Source organism: Ochlerotatus camptorhynchus, unplaced genomic scaffold (assembly GCF_037179485.1).
Source record: "Ochlerotatus camptorhynchus isolate MF236.1 unplaced genomic scaffold, CSIRO-AGI_Acam_v1.1 ptg000213l, whole genome shotgun sequence".
NCBI lineage: Eukaryota > Metazoa > Arthropoda > Insecta > Diptera > Culicidae > Ochlerotatus > Ochlerotatus camptorhynchus.
In genome coordinates, this window is record NW_027040703.1 from 2494742 (window position 1) to 2514784 (window position 20043).

General features: G+C 38.1%; 1 protein-coding gene across 5 annotated transcripts in view; it reads right to left on the reverse strand.

Moving 5' to 3' along the window:
• Zasp66 (PDZ_signaling and DUF4749 domain-containing protein Zasp66) overlaps positions 1–20043 on the reverse strand; it is a 115343-nt gene that overhangs the window by 68383 nt on the left and 26917 nt on the right. For 2 of the 5 annotated variants that reach the window (XM_065224690.1, XM_065224689.1), the window contains exon 1: positions 15980–16611. The exons of 2 other annotated variants lie outside the window; for them this stretch is intronic. In XM_065224690.1, the coding sequence (XP_065080762.1) occupies positions 15980–16096 (117 nt within the window). In that variant the 5' untranslated portion in view covers positions 16097–16611. Of the gene's footprint in view, positions 1–15979; positions 16612–20043 lie in introns of those variants that run through there. One more of the 5 variants, XM_065224686.1, reaches the window with a different exon arrangement.

Sequence of the window (20043 nt, forward strand, 5' to 3'; positions counted from 1 at the left end):
GAATTAATGATGCTTTGAATGATGAAATTTTAGGACAATCATTACCGGTTCCCCGATAGGTAAACAGAGAGAACTCAAAGTTGTGAGTGATTGGCCCCACGTCAAACTTTTACCATGGTGTGACACCATACCGTAATGATGGTGGCAATGATGATGGGCTAGCTGCAAGTGCAGTTTTCGTTGCCGGCCAAATATTCTTTTTTTTTTCTTTCATCAACTGTTTTTTTTATATGGGACGATATACCAAAATAAAACAGCGCGGTTTCGTTTTCATGCTCACACGGGTGTCCACGGTTGGTGAAAAAAGCGAAACAAAAGTATCAGCGTATATGTTTTGAGATTTTTTCATCCCAAGAATGTTTTGCGATTGAGTTTTTCTGTGGTGCAAAGAAAAGTGAAAATCGTCACATTTAATAATACGCTATTGAAAAAAGCGAAAAATACTTTGTGGACGGACGCAGGGTTGTTTTACGTTGATGGACCTTGACGTAGTTTTTTTTTGTCTCGTCAATGTTATTTCTAGACTATATGTTCTTTCGCTGTGTAAAACAAACATATGTTTCGTGGACGCCATCACGTCAGTTTTCGACCAGTCAACGGTTTCTGGGAAGCTGTTGACAGGAGTCGATGTTCGCGTTCTATAATTTTTTGTGAGGATTGTTGTGTGTGGTAGAAAGTCAGGGTCGACGGGATTTATTCCTTGTACCCATGGAGTAAAACCAAAATTGGTGTAGCCAGTGGATCAGATATGTGATTTGTATGTTTTCCCAATAATTCTGATTCCGGGCAATTTGTGAATTGAGAAAAGTACAATATTCTATAAGCATTTTATCATGTTATCATTTGTTTCAGATTTAATTTAAAGAATTGCTTCAAATTAGTTACGAATATGTACAGGAATGCTTGTACTTTATGATACATGTATAAATTTAATCGTTAACCATAACATCTCCAAATTTAACACTAATTAATTGAAAACTTCTCCATGATCTCTTAGTAGCTCTAATAATAATTATAAGAAGACATGTCCTGTTGGTCTATCTGGTATACTATTTGGTTTAGTCGTTGTACCGTAAATCCCGGATTTTGATTTTTAACAAAAATGTCAGGAGTTCAATACCAGGGTTGTTAAACGAAAACCGTTGATAACGCCTGCGTTAACATTTGCAATTCGAATTCACCGCTGACGTTATCGACAACACTTGTCAGTTATATTTCAATAGGGCTATTTAAAATGTGTCGTTATGGCATTCTATTAGATAATTTTATAAGATTTCATATATATGTAAGGAGAAATCCATCAACTTTAACTTGATAAAACGGCTTGGCTTCTACAAAAAATTAAAACTAACAAAATTATTAACCATTGCACCTGTATTGTATCAACCAATTCATAAATATTAGAATCCAATACCCTTTCCAACAAGACAAAATCATTTAAAGTAAGATAGGATAGGGGTTTTGATCTAATTTCCGTCCTACTAAGCACAACCCGCGCTTTACCTCTCTTTTCTGAACGAGTTTAAACAAAAAATGGAATATTTCTGTAAAAGATGGTTTCTAAATTTATTCACCTTTGGATTTGATAAAGAGTCACAAATTGTTAAGATATTGTTTAAAATCTAATACTGCTTCTTGATTCTAAATTCGTTCTACGAGTTTAAATTCCGTCCTAATGCATTGAAACGCCATTAGATTTTCTTCGTCGTACGGATAAACGTAGAAAAAGCGGATTCGCTAGGAGCGCTTCTTTTGTTTTGAGAACAATGAGCTTAAATATTCATACAATGCGCTCTAACAGGATTTATGTTGTAGCTAATGAACTAACGCATCGGAACAAACCTATTTTGGATTTGTGCACGGTGGAAGCATTGATCTTATTGATCTTTTCTGATCTATAGAACGAAAATGGGCAATTACGACCAAGTAGCGTTCTACCCTATAACAAAAATGTGTGATTAAGGTTTGATGCTAGAAGAGTGGATTCGGCTATTTTGGATGTTTTTTCTCAAAATGATGTCTTTAGTAAATTTTCAATAAATTGTAGTACGAAATCGTCACTTCCGATCGAAATGACGTCTGTGGAAAAGTTTTAGAGAAAAATAAAGTCTTTCTGGGAAAAATATACATGGTAGTATTTTTTTAGTAATTTAGAATAAAAATTAAAAAAAAAGTGTTGAAATATCAAATATCTTATAAAGTATATCTTCATTCTTCTTATTAAAAAAAAACTCATAAAAATGCAAACTTTTGGAATATTTAAAACCATGGACACTTGAATATCAACAACATTTGTTGAACAAGAACTTTTGGTCAAATATTTGAACTACGCTTACGCTTATTTATGTAATTTCTACACAGGGTACAATATGTCAGACATTCTAAATCGTTATCTGTACAAAAATTACTTAAAAATTAACAAAAAGTCAACAAAAAGTTTACAAATATTACCGAAAGTTAATGCTCTCAGATTTTTGTAAATTTTCAAGTGTCCATGGTTTTAAATACACCTAAAGTTTGCATTTTTCATGAGCTTTTTTAAATAAATAAATTTTAAATATTTAAGATATACTTTTTGAGATATTTCAATTTTAACACTTTTTTTTTTAAATTTTTACTAAAATTTACTAAAAAATATACCGTGCATATTTTTGCCAGAATTACTTTAACTTTGTCTCTGACATTCCCTCCCCTTGGCTAGTTTTTGCACCTTGCTGTTGGTGGGCGGGCTTAATTTCATACTAGTGGAGTGTTGGAGACGGTGGGTTTGTGGCCGGCGTTGCTGGCTCATGCCGCGATAGAATGGCGTCATGGGCAAGCAATGGGGATTACTAAGCTTCCCCTCTCTGATAAACCACTGCATGAGAGAACAAAAGATCTAGTCCAGCAGTGAAAGTATCACACTTGTTACTCCTTTTATTGAGAGCCGCCTCGTAGTACGCTTACGTATAGGCACTGACGTTGGGTGTGATACTGGCGGGTTTTGCCGCAAACCACTCTTATTGTATTTATTTTTACGCAGATAGATTTATTTGGGTTTGCAAGGGAATTATACTATTGAAATATTTCAGAAAGTGCCCAACGGTGACAAGCTTTCATTGTTGTTTTCATTGAAGTATTGCTCAGGGAACAATTTTAAACATCATTTTTGTACATGGTATTGTAACTGATCTTATATGTGCTTCATTTTGATTTGGGATAAATGTTTGAACTATGGCTCGGGATTTCCACTGTGGCGTGCTTCTATTGTGATATATCCATACGTAATTTTGTGGGACGACATAGTGGAAACGTGTGAGCGTAGTTGGAGCATATCTATATATATATATAAAAATGAATTTCTGTCTGTCTGTCTGACCCTTATAGACTCGGAAACTACTGAACCGATTGGCGTGAAAATTTGTATACAGGGGTTTTTGGGGCCGTGGAAGGTTCTTATGATGGTTCGAGACCCCTCCCCCTTCTGTAAGGGGTGGGGGCTCCCATACAAATGAAACAGAAATTTCTGCATAACTCGAGAACTAATCAAGCATATGGAACCAAATTAGGCATGTGGGGGCGAGTGTGGGGGTATAAGGAGATAATCATAGGGGGTAGCCCCTTAAATAATAGGGGGGGGGGGGCTACGTACAATATAGCATGCTTTTTTTTTTAAATCGGCGCATAAACTCAAGCTAATACTGAATCCCGAGCAAGACCGGGCACACTCAGCTAGTACCCTATATAATTTAAAATCAACTAGGAAACTAATTTCAAAATGAAGCATTTTAGTCACTTGAAGGTATCACCTGGGTCGAACTAAGATATAATAAATAGGTATAGGTCAAAATCAAAAGTACTTGAAACACGTTTAATTTTAGATTACAAGCACAAGTGCAGGTACTTAATAAAGCATGGGTTATGATTGATTAGGTGAATTAGAGCTTTTAATAATTTTTTAAATTAGACTAACGAGATATCATAATCAAATGAACTTAAATAAGAAACTTCAGAAAGTCTAATGACATTTAGTAGATTAAAAAAGAATTGGGATGCGGGGGGTCCGCTTAGGGAGGCAACTAACCTTTATAGTTGTAGAATAAATCTTCTTATTTAGAATTTAACTTTAAAAAAAGAAAACGCAGGCAGACCAATAGCATTTAGCAAGGAAAGGAATAGTTTAGGAAATAAGTAAAAGTAGAGTTATGTGACAATTAATAGCTTTTAAACTTTTGGAGGTATTGTATTCCCCTGAGTTTGTTGTACTCGATTACTATATAATTCTCTCAATACGCGAAATCTCTTATATATGCGGTTAAAGCATTTAAGTTAACTTATTTCTTACTTACTTACTTACTTACTTACATTTGTAAACAGCAATCAATGTTAATCTATGAACTAAACCATACGTAAAATCGATCTTTCCTTATGTGGTATTGATGCATGTTTAACTTTTCGCGGCTGTCGGAATCAACGCGCCTACGTCTACGGAGCTTACGCAGAAGTGATTCGCAATGTGGTAGAGCTCACCAAAAGTTTTTTTTGAGCTTCTGAAGTAAATAATTTGTTCGGTACGGTCGCGAAATCTTGAAATGATTGATACGTGCGGTAAAATAACTAAATTGAAACAAAGCCCAACAGTAAAATAAGTAGAATATTTAGGGAGGAAACCAAAACTAATCAACTTGCCAACATAGGCTATCACATTTATTTTGGTGGCACTCTTCAAGTGATAATAAGCTGTTTTTTTCTCTACGGTTGTTTCGCGTGGCGTTCACAATTTGCGCGATTTTCATATCTTACGTTATTTAGATATTTAGCTCTAAACGGTTTTACTAACTCGAGGTCGTTCCTTAAGCGGTGTTCGTACAGGTTACCGACTTTCGGATTCAACGCGCCTACGTCTACGGAGCTTACGCAGAAGTGATACGCAATTCGGTAGAGCTTGTCAAACGCTTTTGAGCTTATGTAGTATAGAATTTGTTCGGTGCGTTCGCGAAATCTTGAAATGATTGATACGTTCTTTTAATTAACTAATTTGATACAAAGCTCAGTAGTAAATAAGTAGAATATCTAGGGAGGAAACCAAAAATTAATCAACTTGCCAACATAGGTTATCACATTTATTTTGGTGGCACTCTTTAAATGATAATAAGCCTTTTTTCTCGCTTCGGTTGTCTCGCACGGCTTTCGGAATTCGCGCGGTTTTCGTAACTTACATAATTTAGATATTTCGTTCGAAACGGATTTACTTATTCAATCGGTTTACTACGCGGATGTATCTACGCGCACACGTCACAGCATTTTTTCTATAACTATCTTGAAACAATACATACGGAATCCAGTGTTCAAGTGGCCAACATAGGCTAGTCCTTCTGCTGTATTGTCAAAGATAGAAGCAAAATTTATTCAAATGGGTCAAGTCTTGAAAATTAAGCTGTCACGCAGCTCCAGCTTGATACCCAATTAAAAAAAAAAAAACTTTGTCTCTGACATTATTTCAATCAAAAGTGACGTTTTAGTACAACAATTTATTGAAAAATTTCAAATAAGTCATTTTGATAAAAATATAAGACACAAAACGGCCGAATGTTTGCAAAAATGTGAATGATTACCCATAACATATAATTATGCAAAGTTTCATGCAAATCGGGAGTCTTTTTTTTGAACTAGTTCGTTCGCATTTAATTCAATTCACTTAGGACATAATTGACTTCAAGTGTTACTAAAAAAAGTTCATAAAAAAAATAATCATTTATTTTTATAATTTAAGTTTCTTGAAATTAACGTCTTCAGATGACTTTTAGAGCTTGTTATCAATGCACATTTTGGTCGATTAAAGTTAATCAATATCACCTTACAATCTCGAAATATCAACGGTTTCTTGTGAAAACTTATGGCAAATGCACGAGGGCTTGTTGCTGTGATGTATAGAGCTCGGTGGCCTAGTAGGGACCGATTTTGCTTACTGAGATTAATATCGTGGGTTCAATCCCAGGTCGGGTTGTTTAACCGGTTATTTGTACAATATCCATTGTTTGATGTTTAATTGTTCAAATTGAGCAGGGTTGAGGGTTACGTTAATTCTGATATACTATTATAAGCCAACTATCGATTAGAGCTGCAGATCAGTAATAGAACAAAAAATGCCTCATGCAGCTATTTTTTTTTTTCTGTATAAGCAAAAATGTTTATTGAGGATGTACAAGTATCATGTTAAATCAACCAAAAACCTAGCATTTTAAGATGTTTCAAAGGTTATTCAATTATTTTTCTTCATACAAATTAGAGCTGATTTAAAAACAGCTTGCATCTTGAAGTTCTTAGTGTGTTACAGATTGGAGTTTATTTTCCCTTGATTTGTTTTCGGTCGATCCTGTTTTTCGTGCTGGACCCTAGATATCGACCCATCAACGCATGAAACGGAGACCAGCGGCTTTAATTCCCTTATGTTATGCCTCAGAACATCCCGGCGGTGCCTACTGGGATTGAACCCAGGCCTGCTGGGGTGAGAGGTAATCACGCTTACCACCACTGTTTTTATTGAAAATGGTATGTAATTATATTATCTTACGGTCAAAATTTGTTTTTACCCTTCTTACAAAGAAGGGTATAGATATCACTTGAAAAACCGACTATCGATCCGAGGCCCGGAGGGCCGAGTGTCATATACCATTCGACTCAGCTCGACGAGATCGGAACATGTCTGTGTGTGTGTGTGTGTGTGTGTGTGTGTGTGTGTGTGTGTGTGTGTGAGTGTGAGTGTGTGTGTGAGTGTGTGTGTGTGTGTGTGTGTGTGTGTGTATGTGTATGTGTGTATGTGTGTATGTATGTAACGAAATGAATGCGCTCACGTTTCTCAGCAACCGCTCAACCGATTTGGACCAACTCGGCGCCAAATGATAGGTCTTGGGGTCCCATTGAACGCTATTGAACGGTTTTGGAATCGGTGAACCGGTTCCGGAGATATGGCCGGAATAAGATCCGGTGAATATGGACCTTCACGCTGGATTTAACGGAAAACGTATCAAAACCATCATGCGACACATCAAATTATTACAGAATTTAAAAATAAGATCAATGCAAGTCGTGTTAAGTGTTCCAGATCACATTGGATACACTTGGACATGTTCCGGGTACCCCGGGGAAGTTGCTTGAATATGAATTGAATTAAAACCCATTAAATCACATTAAAATACGATGATAAGGTGATTGGTAGCCTCACCAAATAGACTACACCCGGATATATTCCGGGTACCCTCAGGCAGTGGCGTAGCGTCACTGGATAACACGGGAATGGGGGGCTTGGTCACTGATAATGACAATAAAATAAATAAACTTGAATAAGTAAGAAGGGTCTGATCACACCATAGGTGGTGGATAAATTCGGGTTTTTTTTTATAAATTAGCTGGCAATTGAGCTACTTAGCAATATTTGGCATTAATGGTGGTAAGCTCTACCCGGTATTATCCTCGGATCAAATCCCTATCATAAATGTCAGGATGCTTTGATATCGACATCAGAGTTAATCAACACGAATCTAAGCAAACATTTTGCAGATCATCCAAAGAGGGTCGGAATTAAACCTATATATTTTTATATAGTAAATGTTTGATATCCGGAAATTCCGGATTAGTTCACTGGCTACTAGTAGCCTGCATATTGGAAAAATATTCGATGAATCGTTCGCAACAATTTTATGTGTCACATGACCATTCTTATGAGAAAGTTGAAAAGTTGTCACCGGAACCGGTATCCGGAACATCCGGGTTACGTCAAAGGAAGCAAGAATCCATCAATTGTCTTCAGTAAGGTATTGATTTTACGATATTTACCTGATTCCATTCGGCATCAATTTCTTGTGGGCAATCGCGTCAAAATTGGTTCTATATTCAATTTGAAATCCGGGTCAATATGACTCGTTAACACCTTATTTGTAATATTTGTTTTTGTACCTCTTCAGAAACGTCCAAATAAAATTATTTCAATGTAGAAATGTAAGTCTTCAGAAATCAGGAAAAGTAAAAAGTAATTCTGTTTCGAAAGTTTACATTACTAGCTGAGAAAGATTTATTTAATCCCATTAAATCTTGCAATATATCATCAAATGCCACTCCCAACTAGATTGGATAACCTGTTAATTTCTATATGTTTTAATATTAATCAATTAAAACACTATCAGCCTGGCTCCATAGTTTACCAATCCTTTGCCTCATGATGCGGGTTACCGAACAAACAAAAGGTTCCATTCAAAGTCAATTTTCTTACAAAATCTAATCCATAAGACGCTCTGGATATATAAGTGAAGCAATATGACTCATTAGGGATTACTTTTCCAGTGTTTGGTGAATACCACCCCATACCCGTTTCGAAATTGCTTTTAGCTAAAATCCTGCTCCTTCCCCTACGTAATGAAAATACACGTACGCATATCTTGCAATGGGACGGTTCGTGAGATACGCACACGACGACTATAATGACAGGACGCTTCCAAAGCGTATTAAAAAATATGCTAATACAACCAGAATGAATCCCACCCCAACCAAGGATTCGATGGGCGAAAAAATACAGGGGAGTGGTTACGGCGCAACCGAGTAGGGCTGGAACGAGGGAACATGAATACAGCGACGACACTCAGCACTGAACGACCCACGGAGGAATCGTTTCAGAGGAATAAGTTTCTCGTCTGAAAATGCCATATCCTAGACGGGGTAAATCTCGGCGTCTTGGAAATTTTTCCAATGTAAACCACCATCCCTGTTTTTATAACCGCCAGCTTCTTTCGGGTTTTACGAGGGTACACCCGGCTTCTGATGATGATGATAATTACGTGAACGTCTTCTGCTTTGCACCGAATGGAGATAGGAGAGCTTTTTATGGCTGGAACGAGGATTGCTTACACAAGGATCTCTCGGAAAAGCGATTTCCAAATATTTAAATAATGTTTCCTTGAGGAGCACAGCAGAACACGGTACGCAGAGAAAAGTTATCAAAATTTTGCCAATTTTACACATACCCTTTGCATATATATTTAAACCCAGCTGGGGGAGTAAACTTAACCAACGACGACGATAAGAAGCTATGTTTGCTCGACAAAGAAAAGAAAATTACCGAAACGACGACGACGGCATCGAGGAGGGTGCGTTCGTTTCGTTGCTGTTTTCTTTGATAAGCTATATGTTCCCGAGATTTGCTAACGTGAGCGGTAGCTACACTTTTGGGGGCAAAAGGTGACGCCGGGACCCACCCTTTACGTGTCTGGATAGTCTCCGCTTCGTCGTCGTTGTCGTCTTCGTTGTATGCAATAATAAATTATCTCCAAAATTTAATATAAATGAAAATCTAATTAAGGTTGTCGCATTAATTAAAAATGTTTTTCCGAGATGATGGGGGTATTATTCAATGGTGCGGTATGGTTTGGGTGTGGGGCACACATCTTTTAGGGTAATTTATATGCAAGAAAAGTTTTTCCGCAAAGGAAAATCTACTTCGGTAAGATAGTGTATTTTACTCTTCCCTTCGGTTCCTTGTTCTTGTCGTGCAAATTTCTTTTATCTAGTTTGCTAAAAAGTCAGAAGAGACGCTTGGCATAAAATAAATTATAGAATGGTGTAGCGGCACTCTTGCTCTCGACAAAGTCTAGCTGGGTTTGTTGGTAGTGGAAAGTCGGCAGAGTTGGATCTTATCTTTGTTCATAGAAAGCAAGGAGCAAATAAGTGTTGATACTTTTTGAAAGTTCCCGGGATCTTCTGTGTACCAGGAAGCAGTGTAAACTTCTGTGGATGCATAAGATAGCGTCGGGTGGAAATTTGATGAAGGATTTCAGATTTTGAATAATGACGAGATGGTTTTTAGTATAATTATAAAATTGCGTTCTTTCGACAGCAGATACTAGATTCTAGATGTTTATTTATTATATTGGCTTTATACATATTTCCAATGATGTTTTTAAATACTTGCTTTTGAACATAGTTTTTCGTTTCATAATCTATTAAACAAACAAATCGACCACCTTATTTTCCCTTCGACTTTGAAAAGCAACATTTTGATCACTGAACACGCCAGCACTGTTATTGCTTTTTCATCTTCACGTCTATTTTTTTTTCTTAAATTTGGAATCCAAGATTGTGTACCTTTGAGCAATTCATAGGCGCAGAAAATCTTTTAGGAATTAAGGCTTTGAATATATTTGAGAGATCTCTCAAATAAAAACATGTTCAGAGAGGAATTTTCAGCCTTTGATTATTCATTGTAGATTTCTTCTTCTTTCAAACATGAGCAGTTCTTCCGAGTTTAAATTTTTTCATCTGATGACATTTCTAAGGCTTGTACTCGAAAAAAATGCACCATTTTTATCCGTGTGTAACTTTTTTATCCGTGGGTCAAAATTGAAGAAAATCTGGGTATAACTAGTTTTGAGTGAATTGTTTACATGTGCAAAATTTCATAAAAATCGGTTGAGATGTCATCGAAACAAGAAGAAAATCGCCGGAGAATTTTGCGCGCCGTCATAGAAAATCCGACTGCTACCATGAGATGGATCGGAAGACAACTGGGAATCACCCATACAACTGTGTCTCGGGTGGTAAAATTGTTTAAGAAGTCCCAGACGACCGAGCGGCGGGCTGGAAGTGGAAGAAAATCGAAGACAGCTGACCCTGTGAAGGCCCGGAAGGTGTTGGATTATTTCAAGCGTAATCCGAACCTTTCGATTCGCGACGCGGCTCTGAAGGCAAAGTGTTCCGCCTGGTTCGTTCAGCAAACCATGAAACGAGCTGGACTTCGTGTATTCAAGGTCCGGAAGGCACCGAACCGGCGTGATCAACAAAACACGGCGGCCAAATCCCGCGCAAGGAAGCTGTATCGAGAGTGGTTAACGAAACCGATGTGTGTGGTTATGGATGACGAAACCTGCATCAAGGCAGACACAAAGCAGATAGCGGGGCTGGAGTTCTACGTTGCCAAATCACGGTTTGATGTTCCGGAAGACATAAGGAAGAAGAAAGTGGACGAATTCGCCAAAAAATACTTGCTCTGGCAGGCCATATGCCAATGCGGTAAACTGAATAAACCGTACATCACCATGGGTACCATCAACAGCGAAAATTACCGCACCGAGTGCCTCCAGAAGCTTCTGTCACCCTTCCTGCGGTCCCACGGAGGCGAGACATTATTTTGGCCGGACCTAGCATCATGCCATTACGCGCGATCAACGTTGGATTGGTACAGAGACAATAACGTTGTTTTTGTACCAAAAACCGCCAACCCCCCAAATTCACCAGAGATTCGTCCGGTGGAAAGATTTTTAGCCATAATGAAGGCCAAAGTTCGAAAATCGTCCAAGGTGTTTAAGAACGAGCTGGAGTTGAAGAAAGAATGGATGAAAGTGATCAAAAAGGTCGGCTCCACCATTGCACAAAATGCATAAGGTGCGGGCTTTCAGCGATGGAAAGGAAATTGAATAAAGTAATTATGCCGAAACATAATCCATATGTATTAGTTCATTCCCTGAAAATTTCAAGAAAGTCCGACTTAAAATAAATTTTTGGCGAACACTTTTGTCTGATGCATTGTTTTCGAGTACAGGCCTTAGCATTAGACTCCTTGGATTTCACAAAAATAACTGATTAAGTTATCATTGAAAACATCTTGATAACAGGTCCTGTGATCCATGCCAATTTACAATTATTTTATTGATTTGGTATTGAAGCCTTACGTTGATAACTGGAATATTATTAGTAGTGTTTTTTTTCTTGCCATGCGGATAATATTTGAAGTTTTGAAATAACCTTGCATCATATTGTTTCAGGATAACAACTGATAACAAAATTAGTCGAGGTTGATAACTAAATTAGTTATGCGATAACAACTGAAAACAAAACGATATCTGGAATAACAAGACTTGTTTTCAAGATGATATCAGGTTATAATTTTACTTTGCTCGGGCAATGCATCAACAAAACTTTGCTTTCTTTCTTTGCTGCTGATCCGTTTTTTGAGGTCTGTTAAGGCCTTATTTCTGATGAATCCCATCTTAACTTAAACATTTTGAACACAAATATCAGTTCCAGTAATAACAATACGAAAATCGATCCCAACGTATGCTACAAACATGGAGCTACATCAACAGTTTCCGAGATTTGTACGTTAGACAATTTGAAGTGCCATCCAAGGTTGCAAAGACTCATTTCAGCTAAAACAATGTTTTTCTAAATTATGAAATAATTAGATACCATGATCAAATTTTGAATTGGTAGGATACAAGAAGAGGTTGCAAAGAATGTGTTTGACATATTAAACCTGTTTATTTCACTTCATGAGAGTCACAATCATCGATTTTTCACAAACTCACTCACTCACTCACTCACTCACTCAGCGATCAGCAAATCGCTGATTGTGACTCATAGAAAGCAAAATTTACAAGTTTTATGTTTCCAACGCATACTTTGTAACCTCTTCTTGTAAGTTACAAGTAAAACATGCCATCATACCATTTTTTGGTTTTATTATTCCGAAAAACATTATTTTAGCTGAAATGAGTCTTTGCAACCTTGGTGCCATCATGTTGTCCATATTTGGACTCCATCTAGTATTTCCTATAATTGGAACAACTCACATGTCGTATGACGAAAAGTTTCGGTCTAATGGTACTTGGCATAATGCCATTCGGCATAATGGCGTTCGGCCTAATGACCCATCACCGATTTTTACCGTTTCTCCCTATTTTCAGGCGAAATTAGCAGTTGTTTGACTCTATATGCGACTACCGGTAGATCACTAGAAGCCATAAAATGCACCGAATTTTATGGTAGAAATCCAAGAAAATCAACTACAACTTATTTCAGACTGTTCAGACTAATGAGAAGCTCATTTTGCCCCATTTTTCCCAAATCTTGTTATTTATGGCCTGTTGCCATATGCGCTGATTCACATGCTAGTGAGCCTGTCGTTCGCAAATCTATGGCTATTAGCATGGTGAACAGTTTTTTGGTGCTGATTAACATTGGCGCATCATTTTCTGGAACAAACTTGATCGGATTACACAATTTAGGATAATTAGCATTATGATTCGGCACATATGTAAATAGGCCATCAAAGGTAATTGAGAATAGCTATTCATACTGCTGCTAGATTTCCGAAATACATCACAGCTGTCAGTTTCTTCGATGGAAAGGGTTACAACATTGCCCTTGAAGCTTCAGTCATTTAATATCTGGAAGCACTGTTTATTTTACTGCAGTGCTCCTAGCGGTTGGATCTGGAATGTTTTGAAAGCAGTTTGTTTTGAAATGTTTCATCTTTCAGTGCTAGTTACGATTAATTTTGTTCAAAATCGCGAAGTCGTTGAAATTGGCTAAATCAACCGTGTCCAGTATGCTCAAACGTTTCCGTGAGCTGCATACAATCGATCGGCAGGATCATAGCATGCGTCGTAGTGGAACTAAGGATGGGAAGTTGCATTTGAAGGTGTTGAGAACGGTTAGGGCAAACCCAGGGCTGTCGGATTATGATATCGCCAAGAAATTCAGTGCCAGCCAAAGCCCCCCCGTCAGAAGGATTCGTCAGCGAGAAAAAATCTAGTGGCCAAAAGACGTGCCGGAAGTTGCACAATGAGATTCTTACAGGATGCATCCACATGGACGACGAAACGTACGTGAAGATGGATTATGGACAGCTTCCTGGACAAAAGTTCTACTAGTCGAAGGCGATGTCCCTAACAAGTTCAAATTCGTTTTTGCCGATACATTTGCAAGAAAGCTTATGATCGGGCAAGGTATTTGCAGCTGCGGACAAAAAACCCAGGTTTTCGTGACAAACACTTTTGGCCGGACTATGGTTTTTAAAAATGTACAAGCAGGAGTGCCTGAAAAAACGTATCCTTCCGTACATTAAGGCTCACAATGCAATGGACCTGTAAAGTTTTTGCCTGAATTGGCAAGCTGCCACTACAGCGGAGAAGTTCTACAGTGGTATTGAGACAACGGGATAGATTTCTTCGAAAAGGACATCAATCCACCCAACTGCCCTCACTTCCGCCCAATTGAGAAATCTAGATAGAGCTGGAATTAGGGCGTAACAGCTTTTGTAAACAATGACTTCTTTCGATGATTTCTAGAAAGCTAAGGCTCGCCAACGCAAATCAACAACACCATCGGTTAGGGGAAGACTTCCCCTACGTGACGGTTATGTTGGTTTGCGTGGGCGTGCCTTGAGTTCCTAGAAATCGTCGATAGAAGTCATTGTTTACAAAAGCTGTTACGCCCTAATTCCAGCTCTATCTAGAAATATTGGGCTATTGTCAAACAGAAGTTGAAGAAGAGTGGAAAGGTGACTCGGGATGCGACAGAGATGAAGAGATTCCTAGATATTGTCAATATTACTAAAAAGAACAAATGCTACTACAATCATGTCTGCCCAAGGTACAGGCGAGCCTGTTTATTCAGTTTGTGGCACCTTGCAGCTTTCAGCTCTGATTATGAAAAATTACTTATTTGGGACTTGTCCTCTAAATTTTCCGAGTTCAACATTTTTTGTTATTTGTTGCTAAATATGACGATGATGATGATGATGATGGTCTTACTTCTTACCCCTATAAAGGGTTGAGCTGGACGATTTATCTTTATGATAATTAAATATTACATGTTAACCAGATTAGCAAACAAAGTCGAACAGATATAAATTCCCTCTAGAGTTTACAGTTGCTTCACAGCAATATAAATGTGAAAAAGCTTAGGTGTCCACCTCTTAGTTCTCCTTTTTGTCCACCTTAAATATTCATAAGTATTACAAGTGATCAAGAATTCTTGAATAACAAACAAATCATTCTATTACACAAGCAACCCCGCAATGTTATGATTCGATGATAATTATCTGCAATGTCAGGAATGCCATAAGAACTTAAAGAAATTTCTGAGGCTACTCCTCAGGAATTTAAGCAATTTCAAACATTTGCTGCAGATTTGAAACCTTCCGCTCACTGACGCTTTCCAGGAGTAATATATGTTTTATGTTTATACGAGACACACGGAATTGTGACACTTTAAATAGTTAAGGTTCTTTAATGACCACTGAATTGGGTCAGCTACTTTGGAGTTCCATGATCAGTAATACATTAATTCCGTAAAACTAAACAGCAAACTTCCTATTCGATAAACAGAAAGTATTCCACCTGTAATGCAGCACCTTTTGTTGGTTATGAAATACATTGATTTAATTTCAAATCAAATTACAAAAATATATCCCTTGGTAAGGGAATGTCGAAATGAGAAAATTGACCCAGACTGTACCGTATTCGTTTGCTTGTAAACAAATTTGCAGCACGTTTCTTGGCATCAATTTATGATGTAATCAGATTCAAATGTAAACAGATAATGTTACCTTCCTCGGATTACCAATGCCCAGAAAAGTGCATTGCAAATTTATTTATGAACCATATCATTTTGTTTTATCTCCTTCAACCGTAAACGAACCATACTTGATGCTTTTTTTTTTGGCAAAAGATGTACATTTAAGAAACCGTAAGCCCCTTTAGTTATTCGTCTAAAAACGTAATAAAATCTTATTGGCTACCATCCTATAGCCTGGTCAATCATCCTGAACTCGTTGTTGTTGCCATGACGAACGCGAATGGCTGTATAAAAATACAAGGATTCGAAGTTCGTCGGATGAGTGAAAATCACAATTGTATTAGCTGAACAAGCGCAGCTGATCCCCCACTTCCCCCACCCTTCGTAGCCGCGCCGTCCCTGTTGCTCATCGCGACACAGCCGAGGGACATTTTGAAAATGCGCGTTTTCTTGCATTGCCATCACCTTCAAAAACGAATAAGGCATCACACTACTGCATTTTTCGACGAATGTCACGAACGTATTACGCCATATTCTGTCACTTACAATGTACAACAACATTGCTTTATTACACGATTTGAAATGCATTCCTGACAGACACTTTGAACACGGTTGACGCACTACTTCTAGAAGCTTCTCGGCTAGTACCTACCCGGGTGATGATCAGCGGAGCGTTGAGGTCGGTTCCACCAACCAGCCGGATTCCCCATGGAATCTGAGGAGAATTACGCGTCAGTATGACCAGGAACTCGTGCGGCTTCGGACTCATTGCTTCGCTTTACTCTGCTCTTTGAACACTACTTTCCTTTCCTTCCGGATCCGGCAAGGTCAACGACTTGGGTGCAGATAATTTTCAAAATTCACTTCACCACGGACACGCAAATTTTTCGCTTTTGCAAAAGTTGAGCAAAATTTCTTCTACAACTTAAAATATCACAGCTTTTCTTGATTTTTTTTTTCCTGTCACTTCTCTCTCACTCTTATATCACTTGCTTGTTTCGAATTTTCACCTTTCTGTCACCTTCCTGTTTTTCGTTGTGATTCCAAGTGAAAATCAAATCGCCACCAATATACAACTAGAATTGACTACTTAAATCTATCGTTTCCGTTCGAATCAATCAAATTTCAAAGCTCCGTAATGGATCAAAAATCGTAACGTAATAATTTTCCACCGTTTTCCCGTTTGTACCCCTGTGCATTCGCGGAAGACCGTGATCTGACCGTCCGAAGAAAAAAGCACCGTTTGAGAGTACGGGCCGAAATTCTCTTTTATCTTTTCGACCCGAGGCACACGACAACTACGACGACGGTGACGAAGACGCCACTCAAGCTAGCAGGCACTCGATCGCACGGATCCCACCGACCGTGTAGTCCGAGCGGGGAAATAAATATACATTTTCTTATTTTAATCGCCAGGAAAGTCACTCAAGTATCATCTACCTACTAGGCTCTGTGAAATTTCGGTTGAATCGCGACAGAGTGCGCTTGAGAGATCGCGCATCACACGATCTCAAGTACTGGCTGCCAGCAGGGGTTGTTGTGGATGTTTGGTGTTCGTTTTGTGGGAAATTCAAATACTCCTCGTCATCATCATCATCATCATCAGTAAGAGCAAGTTTTGTACATTTAGTCTGCCGAGTTTCGAGCTGCGCGGGTGCTGAGTGCAATCCGAATCTGCAAAAGGTCTGCTGACCAACTAGTGCGGGTTAGTGCGGGTGGTGATGGGATGAAAAATACGACGAATTAGTATTAGGATGATTTGTACGAGCGTCTGTGATGGTGGCGATGTAAACACGGTTGATGATCTCGTTAAGAATCGTAAAAATGACCCTCGGGAACAGCCGTTTTCTTTTTCATATAGCATGAGAAGAAGAGTGGTTTCCATGATTTAGGAGGTGTATCAAGGTGAAGAAGTTTCGCAATGCTTCTCCAAGATTGAGATGTGCGCTCCGTGGTTTAGATTCCTTAACGATATGGTATGTGCTTAATTTATTGGATATTTTACCAGTTGTTGAATAGAATGGTAAATTAATATATATAGCAATAATAATCCGCGAATTATTACTGGAGTTTCTGTACATGTGCTGGTCATGTAGATGTTCTAATTGCTTTCTATGTCAACCTAGTCAACTAGTGTTCATATTTTTTTTTTAAAAACAAAATCTTTGATTCCTCAAGCTTTCTCAAATTGTTGAACTGGTTCAAATTTGAAGTTAAGTTATTGCCTCGTTTCCTTCGTCCTTCGGAATAATTTCTCGCCCTCATTCTTAAAAGTTATGTTGTTGTGGTTTTCAGTGTTGTAAACGGGAGCTTATTCCGCCAAAAGACGTTTTGCCCATGGTCATTCCGCCGAAGAACATTTCGCCGTCAATAGTCCTTCACAGTTATTCCGAGATTAACAATTCACGTAAACATGTTTGAGATCCAGGATTTGAAAGTTTCATGAGATTTGTTTTCCTTATTAAATGAAGGAATACTACTCGTTCTTTCTTTAAATTTAACGCATATTAATCAATAAGGAAACTTCTTTCTTTCAAACATGAGCGGCTCTTTAAAGATTTGTTATTCTCATGGTGACCAGTAAACCGGGAAAATCGGGCAAACGCCGGGATTCTGAAGTCACCGGGAAAAAATATAGGGAGTTTTGGGAAGAACTTTTAGAAAGCTTTGATTAGATTTCCAAGTCAATTGTTTGAGTTTAGGTAGTTCTGGGGGAAATTCTATGGTGATTGTAAAGGCGATTGCAGGTCCATTTTTAATGAATATTCTAACTAGGTTCTGAGAAGAATTTTTAAAGCGCTCTGATGAGATTTCCATGGCGATTTCGAGGGTATTGTATTATGTTGTGTGTTTCCATTTCCAGACCTTTTTCACTACCTGGTAATTGGGAAACAGCAAGTGGTTCTTCCCGGGAATTGGCAAATAATCAGAATGTTTCATGTTTTATTTTTTGTTTAACGATACATGAAGGTTTCTGCATTTTCCGGAAAATGGCTTCCGACTTCTCAAGAGGTTTTTCCCCTTCCTTTCTAAGAAGTGTATTGTGGCATTGCCCGGAATATTTTCCTTTTTTGACGTAGAACTACGTCTTTGTGGACTGTACTGGGGTGCAACAAAAAAAATGTGGTGAAATAGTGTTAGGTTTTGAACGCTTGTAACTTTGTCATTTATAAATGAAATTAAAATCCAAATACGCCAATCGATAGAAAATAACTCTATAAATCTGCTGAAGTAAATACTTTTCAAATTTTCCTTAAAAAAACTGTTGAAAAATGTATAAATGTTAATTTTATCACTGTTTTCATGAAACAATCATTTTTCCCAAACCCAGTCGTCATAATCGAGCCCCACTTGTGGCAGCACATCGTTCTGCTCGAACCTGAAAAGTTATAAAACAGCGCTGCCGCCGTGCCTCTGCTCATTTCGTGAAGAAACATTTTCTTCGCCGCGGACGGCGTGATCACCTTGACAACTAGCGATGGGTTGGTAGGAGACTCATCTCTTCAACGAGCTGTTTTTGCAAGCTAACCGCTCCTACCCTATATCATCCGATCTGGCGGTTTTCCATATTGATCTCGCTCTCTTATTTATCTCTCATTTATGGAGAGTCAGCCGGATGATATCGGGCAGGTGTGGGATGAGCTTTAACACTCCGAACAAGATGCCTCCAGTAAAATGTGTAACGGTAAACTTGCAATAATTGAAAATTCATAGTACAACCATTTATTGACGAATTTTAAATATATTGGCGCCACTCGAAACTACAGACTTTAAACATTTATTCAGTATGAATAGGTTTAAAATGTATCGATAAATTGCTGAGCAATGATTTTTCAAACATTGCCAATTCGCCGTTACACATTTTATCGGAGGAATCGTGTTCGGAGTGTTAAAAAAAGAACGATGTCATACCGAAGCTCATTTTTGCATCGGACAACGTAGTGGACATCGAACAATCCGTCTTTTTGGCGCTGTTCATAAACTACGTAGACAGTTTTTTGGGATTATTGACCCCCCCCCCCTCCCCCTGCGTAGACAATTGTCCTTACAAAAAATATAAAATTTGTATGGGTCGTGGGTGATTGTCAACCCCCCCCCCTCCCCCTAAACTGTCTACGTAGTTTATGAACAGCCCCTTTATAGAAAGAGTTATATTTCTGGGATAAATCGGCGGTATTGACCGATTTTTAGTGAGACTAAAATATTATTTACCTCTTGGGTCCCCTCCCCCCTATAACGGCAACTAAAAAGACATGCAAATCAATTAAATGGTGTGACGAAATAGTGTCAGGTTTTGGTCGCTTATATTTTACATGGTTTATGAATGAAATTCAATTTTAATTACACAATTTTATTCAGATTGAATGTATTTGTTTTGATGATAAGATTTGTTTGGAATAATAATTGTTTATAGTTGTTTATCAATGGTTAAATATTGAAAATTGATCAAAGTTTTTAACCGTAATCATCCAATGCTCGTTTGCTATGACTATGGAGAGAACAGAGAGACGAGCTGGTACCACTCAATACTCAATGTTATTTATGTTTTGCTTTTTTTCTATCATTGACGTACAACAGCAAATTACCGAAAACAAGCTGGGATTTAGAATGCTAATCTAAATGCTTAAATAAGGGAAACGTAGAACATCGTTTGACTGCCGAGTGCCGTTGTACACTGAAAACGAAACTAACTAAGAGAGTGAGTAACCTACGCGA